Below are 13,492 nucleotides of genomic sequence, written 5' to 3' on the forward strand. Positions count from 1 at the left end.
ACACACGTTTTTCTGCATCTTGTAGCTCAGTGAGCGTCCCGTTTGTGTCCTGCTTTACTGCTGTGAAACAAAAACTGTTTCCGTAAAACTCTCCGTTGAGGCCCTGGAGTGTGTTCAGAGAAGGGCAACAAAACTGGTGAGGGGCCTGGAGCACAAGTCTTATGAGGAGCGGCTGAGGGAGCTGGGATTGTTCAGTCTGGAGAAGAGGAGGCTCAGAGGAGACCTTATTGCACTCTACCACTTCCTGAAGGGGGGTTGTGGTGAGGAGGGAGTGGGCCTCTTCTCCCTGATAAATAATGACAGGACGAGAGGGAATGGCCACAAGTTGCACCGGGGAAGATTTAGATTAGACCTGAGGAAGCATTTTTTCTCTGAAAGAGTGGTCAGGCACTGGAATGGCCTGCCTAGGGAGGTGGTTGAGGCACCATCCCTAGTGCTGTTCAAGAAGCGTTTAGATGAGGTGCTAAGGGATTTGATTTAGTAGTTGGGTAGAGATAGTGATAGGAGGATGGTTGGACTAGATGATCTTATAGGTCCTTTCCAACCTTATGAACCTATGAACCTATGCAGTGTGCAGATACAGGCTCTCAAAAAGAGCATCCACAAAGAGCAGATGTTTAATGAACCAAGAACGTTACGTTTCTGTGTTAACAACGCAGCTCGTCTATAGCTAACCAACCTTCTTATCTAAAGAGATAAGGCTTCAATCATCTGAGGTGTGATGTGCTGCCTGCCTCACTGCGGTCACCTTTTGGGGGCGTCCTGCGTGGCGTTTCTTCTGGCTCTTTATGAGTAGCCATGGCTCTCCCAACCACACACATTGGTGCTGAGTCCAGAGGACCCAATTCTAAGTATTCCTTGAGAAAAAAGAATATTATTCTTCTGCAATTACACAGAAGAGACAGTTCTTTGGAAAATCAGCATCTTCTGAAAATCAGCTGTCAAGGTGTTGCCCTGGGGTGGTTGTGTTCAGCAGTTTCAGTGGTGATGGATGAATGTAGGAGCCAGCTAACCTTAGCAGACTGTGGTCCTGCTGCCCTATGCACCTTTCCAACAATAACACTTTCCCTGCAGATCAAATAGTGCTCCCAAGTTTAGTTGTATTGGGAGGATTAAACTAACCCGAAGGCGAGTCCAGCTGTGAGCTTCCACCACGTTTATTCTGGCTCTGGTCTCCCCCAGACCTCTGAGTCAGTGCGGTTGAGTGACCCAACCGAAAATTAACCCATGGAGAGAAGAAAGGAATAGACAAGCTTGAACTTGTACCTGGAAATCTCTTTCAACTTCAAACAGGCTACTCAGAATTGGAGTCTCAGCTCTTCATCACAGTCCCATGACTTCCCCATCTTTGTTTTGCACTCTCTGGCTCTTTTTTTCTGACCAGAGACTGCAGCACTTCTTTCCCCTCCCCATCAGTCTTCCCTTTTTAAAGAGAAAAATGATGCGTGTAATCAATAAAACTTCATGAAGATCACAATTAGTAGTCAGTATCAGCACTGCCTACAATCTTCAGTGTGGTTTTTGCAGCGTGATGTAATAAACAGCTCACTGATTTTTCTATGTTTGTTCACAATTTCAGAACGAGATCACAGACAGAAACTGATGGGGAGTTAGAAGCGGTGAGACTGTGGGACGTGGCAGGGGAGAAAAGCAGCTTCTATCACCAGGTCAACTTAAATCGTTTATAGCCATGAATACTTAAAAAATAGGAAATAGAGCAGAAATAGTTACTTTTCTGCATGTATCTCTATGTGTTCCTCTACAGTTCACGTTGGCAGCTGATATCACATCTCTGTAAAAGATGGCTGGTTCTATTACCCAAGCTCCTGGCTAGCTCTGTGAGTAATTACGTTCAACAATCTAAACACCAATTTCAATTTTAAAACTATATTACAGATTGTGTTCTCTCTTCCTAATCCAAACTATGTTTTATCGTTACTGTGGTGGATTCATTTAGGTGGGAAATTACAGGCAGTTTGGAGAAACCTCAAGAAATAAGGAGTTTTTAAATGTCCAGTGGCTTCTCAGTTCTTGTAAGCTGCTGGCATGTGTGTTACCTGAGTACTCTCTGTGCTCTGCTCCTTTGATTTCATCCTGGAGAGATTCATCTTGCAAGCCAGCTGCCCGATTAAGAAACAAATGCCTATGAAATTAAAGAAAAAAACCAACCAAGTGAAACTCACATTGGAAGCCTGAATTCTTTCTCTTAACTCCCTCAGTGCAATCCCTTGGCCTTTCTGAAGGCCATTTGCTGCTTAACCACAAATGCACTACAGTGCAATGGCTTAAAATACAACGGAGGCAGCCAGGTAGCTTAGCAGCTAACGTGCTGCTTGTTTTTTGTTCTCAGTGCTTTAACTTCAGCTATGTCCATGAAACTAAAAGAAAACAAATGTTACAGTCTCCAGTCTGTCCAAGGCTGGAACTACAGCTGGCAGCTCTTTCTTAAAAGCAGTTCAGAGTTTAGAGGAGGGAGAAATGTTCACTTCTGACTTAACACATTGAACTTTTTTGTGCAAAATGACTGAAATCCCTGAGCTGGGACTGGAAAATGAAGAGGGGCCATTCCTGTTGTCACACTGTGCTTTTGATACCATTAGCAAGGACACTTTGAGGGTAAATTCACTGTTCTCCAGGGAACTAGTTCAGTGGTTTCAATATAAAAGGGTACTACAGACACCTCTACAGAGAAGCCCACACCAATTCCTCTTCCTTACTTCTGCACAGCACTACATGCCATCTATTTCACTCAAGATTGCAAAGCCCCATACATTTCCATATTAATCCTCACACTCTTTAACATTTTGCCAACAGTAAAGGAACAATCTGTCACTCGCACTAGGTCTGAGACAATTACAACAGAAAGAAACTACATCAAGCCCCAACTATATATTAGAAGAAAATAATAACCTAGCTACTAAAGATCTAGACACACTCAAATATTCCACCTTCTGCCCCGAATGTTGGTATTTAGGAGGTTACAAGGTCACTGTCACCCTTTAAAGATGCAAGTCCCACACACAGTTAAATCCAGACTCCACACAACTAGGAAGACTACCTGGCTTTTGTTGCTGGAGAGCCCAGACAGAGATAGGCCTTGTTTTTAAAAAGTGATAATGGCTTCTGAGTCTGAAGGCATCATCTTACCTGGGTACTCTCAGGTTCTGAATTTTGTTATCCATCAGTTTTCTCACTACACTGATATTTTCCTCTTGCAGGAGCTGAACAAAGGCTTTCAAATCACTTCCTTTTGGTATCGTTTAATCTTTAGGCAATTAAATTAAATTAAAAAAAAAAAGGGATTTTTAGGTAATCACTAGGAAAGCTTTGCAGTATGTGTATGAACTGTCTCAGTAGCATATACCTAGGAAGAAAGCAGCTGTGTCAGCAACACTATACATTTGGTGCTGACATATTTTCAGGCAGAGGAAAGGTCTCTCTGGTTCTTCTGCATCAGAACCCTAATGGCAGACACACATTTGGGCAGTGCAACCCTGCTAGCAGAGCCTTCTCCTGTGGCCAAATAGTTCTGGGAGAGAGAAACTCTGGATCTGTCTTTTTTCAATTTCACACCAGAACTTTGAGAGAGAAAAACCTTATTTGCAGAGCCAAATTCATGCCCTTGCTCAGCAAGTGTTCCTTTTCCAATTCCCATTCACATATAAAGCTTTCTTACCCAGAATTAGTGATGTTTCTGTCCAAGTTAGCCACTACACAGACTAAACCCCAGGTGTTACTTCCTTCTGGTCTGGTAATCACCCCATGTTGCAGCAAAGTTACATTAACTACAGAACAGCAGTTATTCAGTTCCCACAATTTCTCTCAGTTTACCTGAAGTACAAGCAAGTTCTTACCTCCTTCACTGGGAAGCACAATGTAGAATGGGATGGATGCCTTCTCCAAAGCCATACATGCACATGTATAAAAGCAGAATTTAGTAACCTGAATACTTCTTATCCCATGTAGGCCTAAATCACACAACTGTAATGATCCAAATTTGCAGTGCAAACCGACTTCCCATTCCTCCTAGTGAACAGAAGAGGTGAACACAGCAGGACATCAACCAGCAGCAGGATGTGGCTTGGCACAATGAGGTGATAAAGCTTTGTATCATCTTGCTGCAACACACTAATGATGGAAAAACGTGACTCTGTTCTCCAAATTCATCCCACTTTGGAGGCAATGATGCTGTGTTGCTAACTCTCTTTTCAGCTCAGAAAAAAATATTAAAATTGTGAGTAGTGACAGAACTGATGTTTTTGTTTTATATCCCCAACAGAGTCTGCCAGCCCCATATAAACATCAGCCTTAAATAAAACATTTAATGTGTATAGGGGAAGCAAAAATAAATAAATAAAGAATGAATGGATTCCAAGGATTGGAAAAGCTACTGATAATAGTCCTGTTTTCCAGAACAGTTCAGAGCACGAACTCATGGGAAACTTCTGTTTGAGAGGGAAGAAACCCACAGCCATAAAGTCTGAGGGACTGTTAGGATAGAAGAACACTCCAAAGTACACCTCCTCTGTTGACACTGCCTAATATTGTGTAAAATTCGTGAGACAGAGAAAAGGGAATGGAGTTCTCCATCAGTACGTGCTCATTTAGTGATGGAACATAAATTCAAGCTCCTGTTTGCTTATACAGATTAAAACATTCATTCCCTTCTGCTGACAACTACCTCACTGCCACAAAAACTGTGGTTTGGACACCCTCCTTGGAAAGTTAAAGGTGTGAGCTCAGAGCTCGTTAATTCAAAGAAGGAAAGCCATATCCTTGCATATTGGCAAGTGCCTTAAACTAGTAGGCAAAAGGGAGAACCCCTGCCAGATTTGTTGATCTAGTACTGAAAAAGTACATTCATTCATTTCCAAACAAGTTTTCCCCCATCCTAAACGGTGAGTTACAAAGATGGGGAGGGGCATTTCCTCCCTCCAATCTCTCGCTTTGGTTTTGACCTCAGCAAAGAATCTGTATTGATTGGATCAAACACAAACTTTCACCACGGAAAAATCAGTTTCATGACTTTGGCTCATGAAAAGATTTTCCTGGACAGTAAAAGTTACATATATCTAATGTGTAGCTCTAAATTGCCATAAAAGAACAGTATAAAAATGACCAAGTAAGCTATTACAGCTACGTGCACTTTGTGTTTTCTTCTCCTCAGTGCCCTAAGCTCCAGGGTTTCTTTATTGCCTCCATTTAGAGCTGTCTGAAGCCCCTTCCTCCAAAGTGGTTTTCCTCTCTGCCCTGAAAGTGCTCAGAGGCTAGTCCCTGGGCACAATTACCATTGTACACCTCTGGATTTCAAACCTGAGCTGCCGTGATAAACTGAAAACAAGTGATCCTCTTACCTCTTCCTTTAGCCACTCATTCTCTTCAATTTCTCTGCGGCTGCTTTTGTCTAAGTATCTTACAGCACTCTGAGAAAACACAATTTAAAATCATCTCCAGGACTTTGTCAGTGCTGTGTAGTAAAAGAACCTTCTGCTGTTCAGCAGGAAATAATTAAGAAACATCATCACAACAGGCTGTAACATCCCCTGAGGGATTACAAGCAGATTTAGCCCACAAAGCCAGCTGTTTCTTCTCCATCATCCAGCCCTGTGTGGCTTGCATGACAGGCAATTTACTAATATTTTATAGTTTCCTATATTTGAATTAAGAAAATCTCCTTTTTGTCTATCAATTTCTGCCCAGTTCCCATGACAGCTCATATCGTCCTGTTTTCAAGCTGTCAAGCCTTTGGCTACTACAAGAAGACAAGCAAAACCACAACTGAGACAGTACTAATCTGACAAGTGACACGAACGTGCAGAGGTCTGTGCTAATGAGACACTGGCACAATTTAATTATTGATGTCAGTAAGAGGAACGAAAAAACATGGAGGGAAAGTACTGCCATAAATCACCAGAAACACACAGGACAAGGTCCTCACATTAAATGTTTGTTTGTTTTTTTATGTCTATGCAAGCATCAAAATTAAGGTGGCAGCAGAAGTGAACAAGAAATACTTGTGTACAGTTTCCCATACCTCCTTTTGTAAAATGCTCTTGTAACTGCTCATTGTTTGATGTAAAAAAATGGTACATGTGTGTGACAACACCACATTCAGTATGAGTACTAACAGGTTATTTTGTTCTCAATTTATCAGAAAAGTTCCACATCTTAATTCCAATTGAAATAATTATTTATGCAGAGTACATAAATCAGAACTAAATCACAGTTAACATTTTGGGAAAACAAGAGAAGGAACACCTCTGGGGCCTGCTCCTTATTTTTCTTCATGTAGACCTCAACCAGAGTATCATTTTCTTCTTTCACTGCTTTCAAAGCATTTCTATAACATTCTTCAAAGCAAAAAAGAAAGCCAGAAATCACTGTCTGACAACAACATTGTTCCTAAACAGGAACTTGTCAGCCACCAACACGTGCATTGAATCCCTCCCTGTGGTGCATGGAAGATGTCCTTCTAAATGCAGAGGACAGTGAGTATTGGCCACTAAACTAGAAAGCCAAAGTCGTGTGCACTTCTCTGTTCACAACTGCGACTGCTGAACTGAGTAATTCTCTGGTAAGATGTTTTTATCTTTCATACTAGTTTTTAACTCTCTCAATAGCAGAGCTTCTGGAATTATGCAGAAGACGTGCTTAGAAGACCTAGTTTTATCATATAGAAACATACGAGATCATCTCACACACCTGGATTAGCAGAGCATCCTTTTTCAGTTACCACTCTATAGAACTTAATTCTGACCTATCTAAGTTTTCCAGGGGATTCTAACTTGACAAAAGGATGAAAAAGAAAAGGGAATGTGGCAATTGCCTCAGTTATTTGCTCTCATCATTACTTGCACTCCTTATTTAGAAAGTGTGTCTTACACCTAATACAACTTGTTTAGCTTCAAGTCCTAGTCACTTAAGATGTAATTATTTTACTCTTCCCTTCAGTTGGTTTTGTGCTATTCTAAACAGCCCTCTACTGCTTAGTTTTTTCTGCTTGTGGAAGAATAATGAGACTGCAGCAAATTTGTTTGAAGGAAGGCACTTCACACTTGTTTCAGAAGCTTAAAATTCTGCCTAGCTCTGCACTTGTGTTGCAGACACTACTTACTGCGGATCTGGCTTTGTGTGTGTCATGGACCCACTGTGAAATCAAAGGCAGTCAAACAAGAAAGGTGCATTAGTTGTGCATTAGTTCCTAATGTAACACTGTGGAAGCTGTTCTGCTGTAATCAATCCACCATCTGGACTTGGCAGAAAGAACTAGAAGTACTTACATGCTATAAATGAATCACCTTTTCATTCTTTCAGACATCTGAACAATCTGAGATGCACTGGGATAATAAGAAGAGGAAGAATTGTTCAGACATACTCTCTTGTTCTGTGGAGCCCCTAAGATTTCCCTAAGTCTCACTGCAATGTTTTTCTCCCAGACCTCATTTCAGTGTAAGGCTTTCTTTTGCTTCCTGTACCCTCAGTAATTCTGTTTACAGCGTCATCTCCAGACCACATGAACTATGCCAGTGTCAGGCCCTGCAGTGGTAAATACAGAGACAGAAACCACTCTACTTACACTTATTCCCTCAGCCTGCTACAAATCTGAGAACTGAACAGGACCAGCATCACACTGGATGCTTGCTAGATGTATTTTTTGTTGGCTGGAAGACAGTACTCTCCAGCCACAAGTCTGACTTTAGGAAGCTGAGTCGAACAGTATGCTAACATTCTGCACAGCATCGTTTTGTCATCCGTTAATTAGCTATTTGCTATATGTATGTCTGTGACAGTCTTTCAATACAGTTCTGTACACAAATCTTTGGCTCTGTATCCTGTGATATGCAGGAGGATGGACTAAATGTTCCCATGGGTTAATTTTGGCATTCTGTATGAGAGTCTATTCTGCTTTTCATTTCATGTATCAGTAGTTGAACAACAAAGTTTTCAACTGACTGAGAAAAGGGAAAACATCCTCCCCTTGAATGCCTCCCCTTTAATACAAACCTTGATCTCTGACAAGATAACCAGCAATGCAGAAAACATAAAGCAGATCTGACTCACGACAAAATACGTTTCAAGAGACAAAAAGATAGCTGGCTGGCTCCTGTCCACAGTAGCTGATGCCTGGTAATGGTTGGCACAGAATATACACTGTTGGAGTAGTGTCACTGCCTGTTACTAGCAGCTGCTTGGCTGTGGCCATGCATACTGAGTGGATCATAAAGGAAGAAAAGCAGGACATCCTTCTGCTGCTAGTAGTATGGGTTACATACCAGCAAAATATTTAAATGATTTTAAAATAGCGCAGTAATAAAGAAATCTAATGGCTTTGTAAAGCACTCAGAACCACAATACATAAGCTCTTAAATAATTGCACTGTTGTGTCAATACTGAAACAGTTGCCAAGATCTGTGTGTGTCTGCACTGGCAGTTTTGCAGGGCTTCAGCACGAGACTGTGAAACTGGGAGGCACAGTTCAAACTGCTGCCCGTACAGCTCCCTCTAGTCCTGAATTTAAACCAGCGTGCTCAGCTCTAAGGACCACGTTCCAACAATGAGCTCACACTGCTAGCTCGCCAAAGGAGTTTTCAACATGCTCTGTGCTCACAAACATGATGAGAAGCAACAAGAGCAGAGTCAACAGTTTCAAACATGACTGCTAAGGGGTACCTGTCCATAGGTGACCTAAATGCACAAACTTATTTTTTGAAAGCAGTTTTGAAAGAATGGATTTCCTATATTCTGCAGGAAAGTTGTCAGAAAATTATTAGCAGTTTCTTTAAATGCTCATTGCTCGTTGGCATCCTTTCTACTTCCTACATTTTGGTAGTCCAACCAATAGTCCCTCTCCCTCCACCTTGCTGAAAGTCGTTGGTTGGTTTCCTCAGTTTGGAAGAGGAGGTCTATTCAAATGGGAACATCAGAAGACAAGTTCATTACCAGTTTCTTGTGCTGATGTTTCATAATTCTTTTGACTACATTTTCTTATAAAGGCACTTTCACTGGGACTGGGGAAAGAGGGGAGATTCTTCTACACTACAGCACATTCTAACATGTTGCTCTCACATGGTGCCAAGGGCCAGCATCATTGCTGAAAAAAGCCAGATCCTCCTCTGCTCAGGAGACAACAATTCCCGCTGAAGTGTAACTGAAGACACATGTGACTTCAGTCCCACTGAGAATCACAGGGATGCTGTGATTGAACTTTCTTGTGAATTCTGTGATTGAACTTTCAGCAATCACAAACACTCCTTTTTGCTACCATCACTATCTGGTTTTTCACCTTCTAGAGGAGCAGTGCAAAAGGCTTTCATGAATTTCAACTTAATGGAAAATACAAGGTGTCCGTACTTGCACAGTAACACACATTACAGGAAGTCTCATATTCTAGGTTAGGTCCTATGAAAGACTCACTCCCATTGATTCTCCATTCAACTTAATGAGCACATTTTCGTATAGGTCCTCCACAGTTGAATTTTGGGGAGGGAGGGTTAAATGCTGTTTATGGAACAAGGAAATCAAATCTATTTAAAATGCAAAATCTATGTAATTCCAATTCAGTAAACTGCAAACCACGCTTCCACAGCTCATAATTTACCTTTCAGAATTTGTTCTTTGTCCTTAGCATACTTCTGTTTGTCTTTCAGTGACTCTTCCACATCATTCCTTGTTACAACCTCCTTTGCATCTTTTTCTTTCTCCTTTTCTTTTATTCTTCTTAGAATACACCTGATGTGTGCCTGCTGTTCTTCCTTCAGACTGTCATTCTACACCAGCTGGGAAGACATACGTTAAAACATTATCAAATTTGTTTTCAAAGTTACAAAGTAAAGCAGTGAAGAAATGTCAGCTCTGTAGCAGTGCCAGGACAGACTGCAAAAACACTCAGCTTAACAGTTATTCTTCATATCTGAAAAGCACGGAAGCGAAGGGAGAAATTGCAAGCTCCAGTTTCTCTAACTTGAAGATGTTTACCTCAAGGAAATGAGAAACAAATGGCTGCCTGAATATACTTGGTGCAGCACATGAGTAGTCCTCCATTGCCTAGAAAGAAAGTTTTTGTGGATCAGTTTGATAACAGACTATCTGCACAAGTTAATTACTTCACATTAAATTCTCATGAAGAATGTTGATGTCTTCATGTAGAAACATCATCAGACAATCAAGTCAGTTGCATGTAATCACAATAGAGACTCTTGTCTGAGCTAGAGACATACCTACAGATTCCACAACTGTGATTACATCCTACTGACCACGACCCTCTCAAGAGACTCTAAAATTATTTGAAATTACTGACTGTATGTTTTCTCCCAAAGAATAAAGGAGCAAACAGCCATAGCAGCCAAACCATAACAATAACAATGCAGTAGCAAGTCTCAAACGTTTCCCACTTCTAAAAGGATTAACTCTAAACCACTCAGAAACACAGATGGGAGCCCACGGAGCTCAGTAAATAGCACTTCAAGCATGCCCTGAAGTATCTGGTACAGTGTAAAGTTGGAAAAAGTCCTCGAGAGAGCATGAACTAGCTGCAGATTGAGTGAATAACCACAGGAGCCTACAAATGTCTGCGGAGAAAAGAGCTAAATCCACTTCCACTGATAGTTAAGGATTTGAGTTATACAAGTGAAATACAACCCAGGCTTCAAAAGGAAAACGAAATAGATGGGTATTTTTAAAGTCAGTGGAAATAGGACAGGCGAAGCTATTTGTTTCAATGTTTCACTGCTATGGGAAGTGCAAGCAACACTGTTTAATCACGTGAACTGGTTCAAGGATTTCTGAGAGATTTCAATTAATTTCCTTAGGTGACAGTATATATACTTACCTTCAAAGTTCGCTGCTCTCAGTTCTCAGATGCCATATTGAACCGTTGCATCAAAGTGTCACTCAAATGTGATCAGCAGTTACATAACCTTGTTCAAAAACCACAGCACACAACTGGTGATCCACAATAAGTGTCTCTTCATCAAGTAGTGGTACCAATTGAACCTAGATAACTGTGTGATGCTCGTTCTCCTTTGTTCACTTTTCATTGCCACTAAGTTGGCAAAATAATCAGCTTCACTGACTGCAAGAAATTCACTGTAATGGCTACTCATAGCAAATGTAATATTCAGATTTAAAAAATAAAACTGAATCTGTGAGTTAAAATACTGTACATAAAATGTGGCAGGAGAAAAAAATGTGATAGGAAAAAAGATGTATGGTCACTTACTCTTTCATTATATTCTTTGTTCTTTTTTTCCACTTGTTTCAAATCAAACAAAACCTTATCAATTGCTGCTTCTGTTTTCTCAATTCTGAAGGGAAAAAGTAAAGAAAGAAATCCTTACGAAAAGAAAAAAAAAGAAATCCTTACAAAAAGAGAAGAGAAGGGAATGCTAAGCTAGATTAGACATAAATTGTACATGTGTGTATTTTTTGTATCACACAGATTCACTGATTTGGGTAGATACTACTGTCGACTCACTGCACAGAAACAGAAGATTTCCCATACAGATCTGGACCTTCATGTCAGTTCAGATCTCATGCTCATACTGAGAAAGGGACTCTGACTACAGTGCTCTTTTGGCTACTACAGTGGCTACTGGATAGGATGCTGTCCTTTTGGGCTGTGGATTAGCTGGCCTTTCGTAACGATCTGTTTTAAGACAAGAGAGTTTCTGCTCCAGAAATATTTTTTACTCATCACTCACTATAGGGGAAGCCTTGGCAGCTCTTTCAGAGGTAGGCCAGATAAACCTCAATCTGGGGCCTTAAACAACATCCAATTCTCCCCAGACTTTCACTTGGTGAGCCTTAGAAACTGCATTTTTTCCACCAAAAACATGTGAAGTTTACTTCAAGAACTTGTTAAGTAACTTCAAGAAGTGTTAAGGGAATGGGCACTGCCATAGTTTCCTCCAAGGATGTCTATATATTTCTGTCAAAGAACTAACCCACTGCATTCACAGTTTTCATAGACCACTTGACATCCTCCCTGCCACAGAATAGCTTTAGGGATGATCACTCTTCCAGGAACGTTCTAGAAGAACAGTGGTTTTTTGCAACATTGTCTGTAGTCTTTATTCTTGAAACTCACTCACCATACAGCACAGTGGAGGCAAGTATTACAATTATCAAATATCTTTTAGTGTTTCAACTGCTACTGTTGCTTGATTTCTTTTTCTTTGCCCTCTCCTAACATATTAATGTTTGTATTTAAAAAACAAACTTTTTTTTTGCCAAGTTTGGATCACAAAGTAATTGAGAAATGTACGTTGAAGATGTGTAGATTTGTATGTTCCTCTGTCAGAGTGATGCTCCAAGGTGTTCTTCAAGTTTTCCACTAAGTACAAAGATATGAGAGAAGCTAGATGGAGCAAAAACATATTACTTATTAGACAAAGGTTACAGCTTGGCCCCGTGCTGTGTCCTCCTAAATAACAAACTCACTATAAACAGCAGCCATCCTTCAGAGTGCAAAAGAAGAGGCTGGAAAGAAAATTAAATGCTGGATATGCTGGAAAAATCACAAAGAGGAATGTGAAAGACACACACCTGTATTATTATGCTGCTTTCCACAATAAGGTGGTGCAGACAAATTATAAATTTCAGAGACAAAGAAGTAATTCAAATAGAAAACTGCACGTCAGCCCTGTAAATTCCTACAGGTGTCAGCAGAACTGTGTGTGGATGCTCTTTGGTTTGCACAACCTCTGCTGCTCCTCGAGGACAGAATTTTTATCTGAGAGTACATTGGATGTTGGTTGTATCACTTTCCTTTGTGATCCACTGCACTAAAGGAACACACTGGAGGAACAGAGATTCTGGCTGCATACTTCTGTGAGCACCAGGGAAATTAAGAAATTACAATCACATGTGATCTTGCACTCTCGGAACAAGCAGATTAAATATCTTCTAGTAACAAACAAAAAAAAGTTTTTCCTTTTTAATAAAACTCACTGTCCTAAGTGAGTTTTATTAGTGACATAAATTTATTTTGGCAGCCAGAAAAGATTTCTTATAGGCATATTTCTAAAACAGCCTTGAAAGCTCGAAACAGGAACACAGAAGAAAGGTACATAATCCCAGCACTACATACAGTGATTGGTTCAGGCTCTGAATTGGATACTTTGCTGTCTGCTTTATCTGCTCACATACATGGATGAGTGAAAAGTTAAATATATTAAACTTACAGAAATTCTAGTAAGGCTTCCTGGAAAGCTGATTCTCCTGCATTTTGCTCTTCTGGTTTCACTTTCTTCTTCTCTTCCATGCTTTGTTGTACTTCTGCTGGATATTAGATCAAAAGAGGGGAGAGGGAAAAGCAGAATGGAAGAAAAAATGAGAAATGAATGATTTATCAAAATGTGATGTTTTCACCAGACTCTGTCACTTATAACAAGTTCTTAACAGATCTGATACAAACTAGGTATTTTACTGACAATGGTACTCCTGCCCATAGCAGTGTTCAGTGCCACGTTCTGACATCATGAAGTGTCCTCAA

General features: G+C 40.5%; 1 protein-coding gene across 1 annotated transcript; it reads right to left on the reverse strand.

Moving 5' to 3' along the window:
• Window positions 1–687: 687 nt before the first annotated feature.
• CCDC83 (coiled-coil domain containing 83) lies at window positions 688–13,261 on the reverse strand. Its single transcript, XM_065730315.1, is given in 14 exon segments — window positions 688–737; window positions 740–857; window positions 1,267–1,313; window positions 1,316–1,405; window positions 2,043–2,143; window positions 3,148–3,244; window positions 3,247–3,265; window positions 5,355–5,423; window positions 6,259–6,380; window positions 6,561–6,589; window positions 8,795–8,903; window positions 9,599–9,767; window positions 11,219–11,303; window positions 13,182–13,261. Coding segments are annotated over 14 exon segments (1,185 nt in total).
• Window positions 13,262–13,492: the final 231 nt, after the last annotated feature.

Source organism: Cyrtonyx montezumae, unplaced genomic scaffold, assembly GCF_038088225.1.
Source record: "Cyrtonyx montezumae isolate F1298 unplaced genomic scaffold, pur_monq_1.0 scaffold_12, whole genome shotgun sequence".
Taxonomy (NCBI): domain Eukaryota; kingdom Metazoa; phylum Chordata; class Aves; order Galliformes; family Odontophoridae; genus Cyrtonyx; species Cyrtonyx montezumae.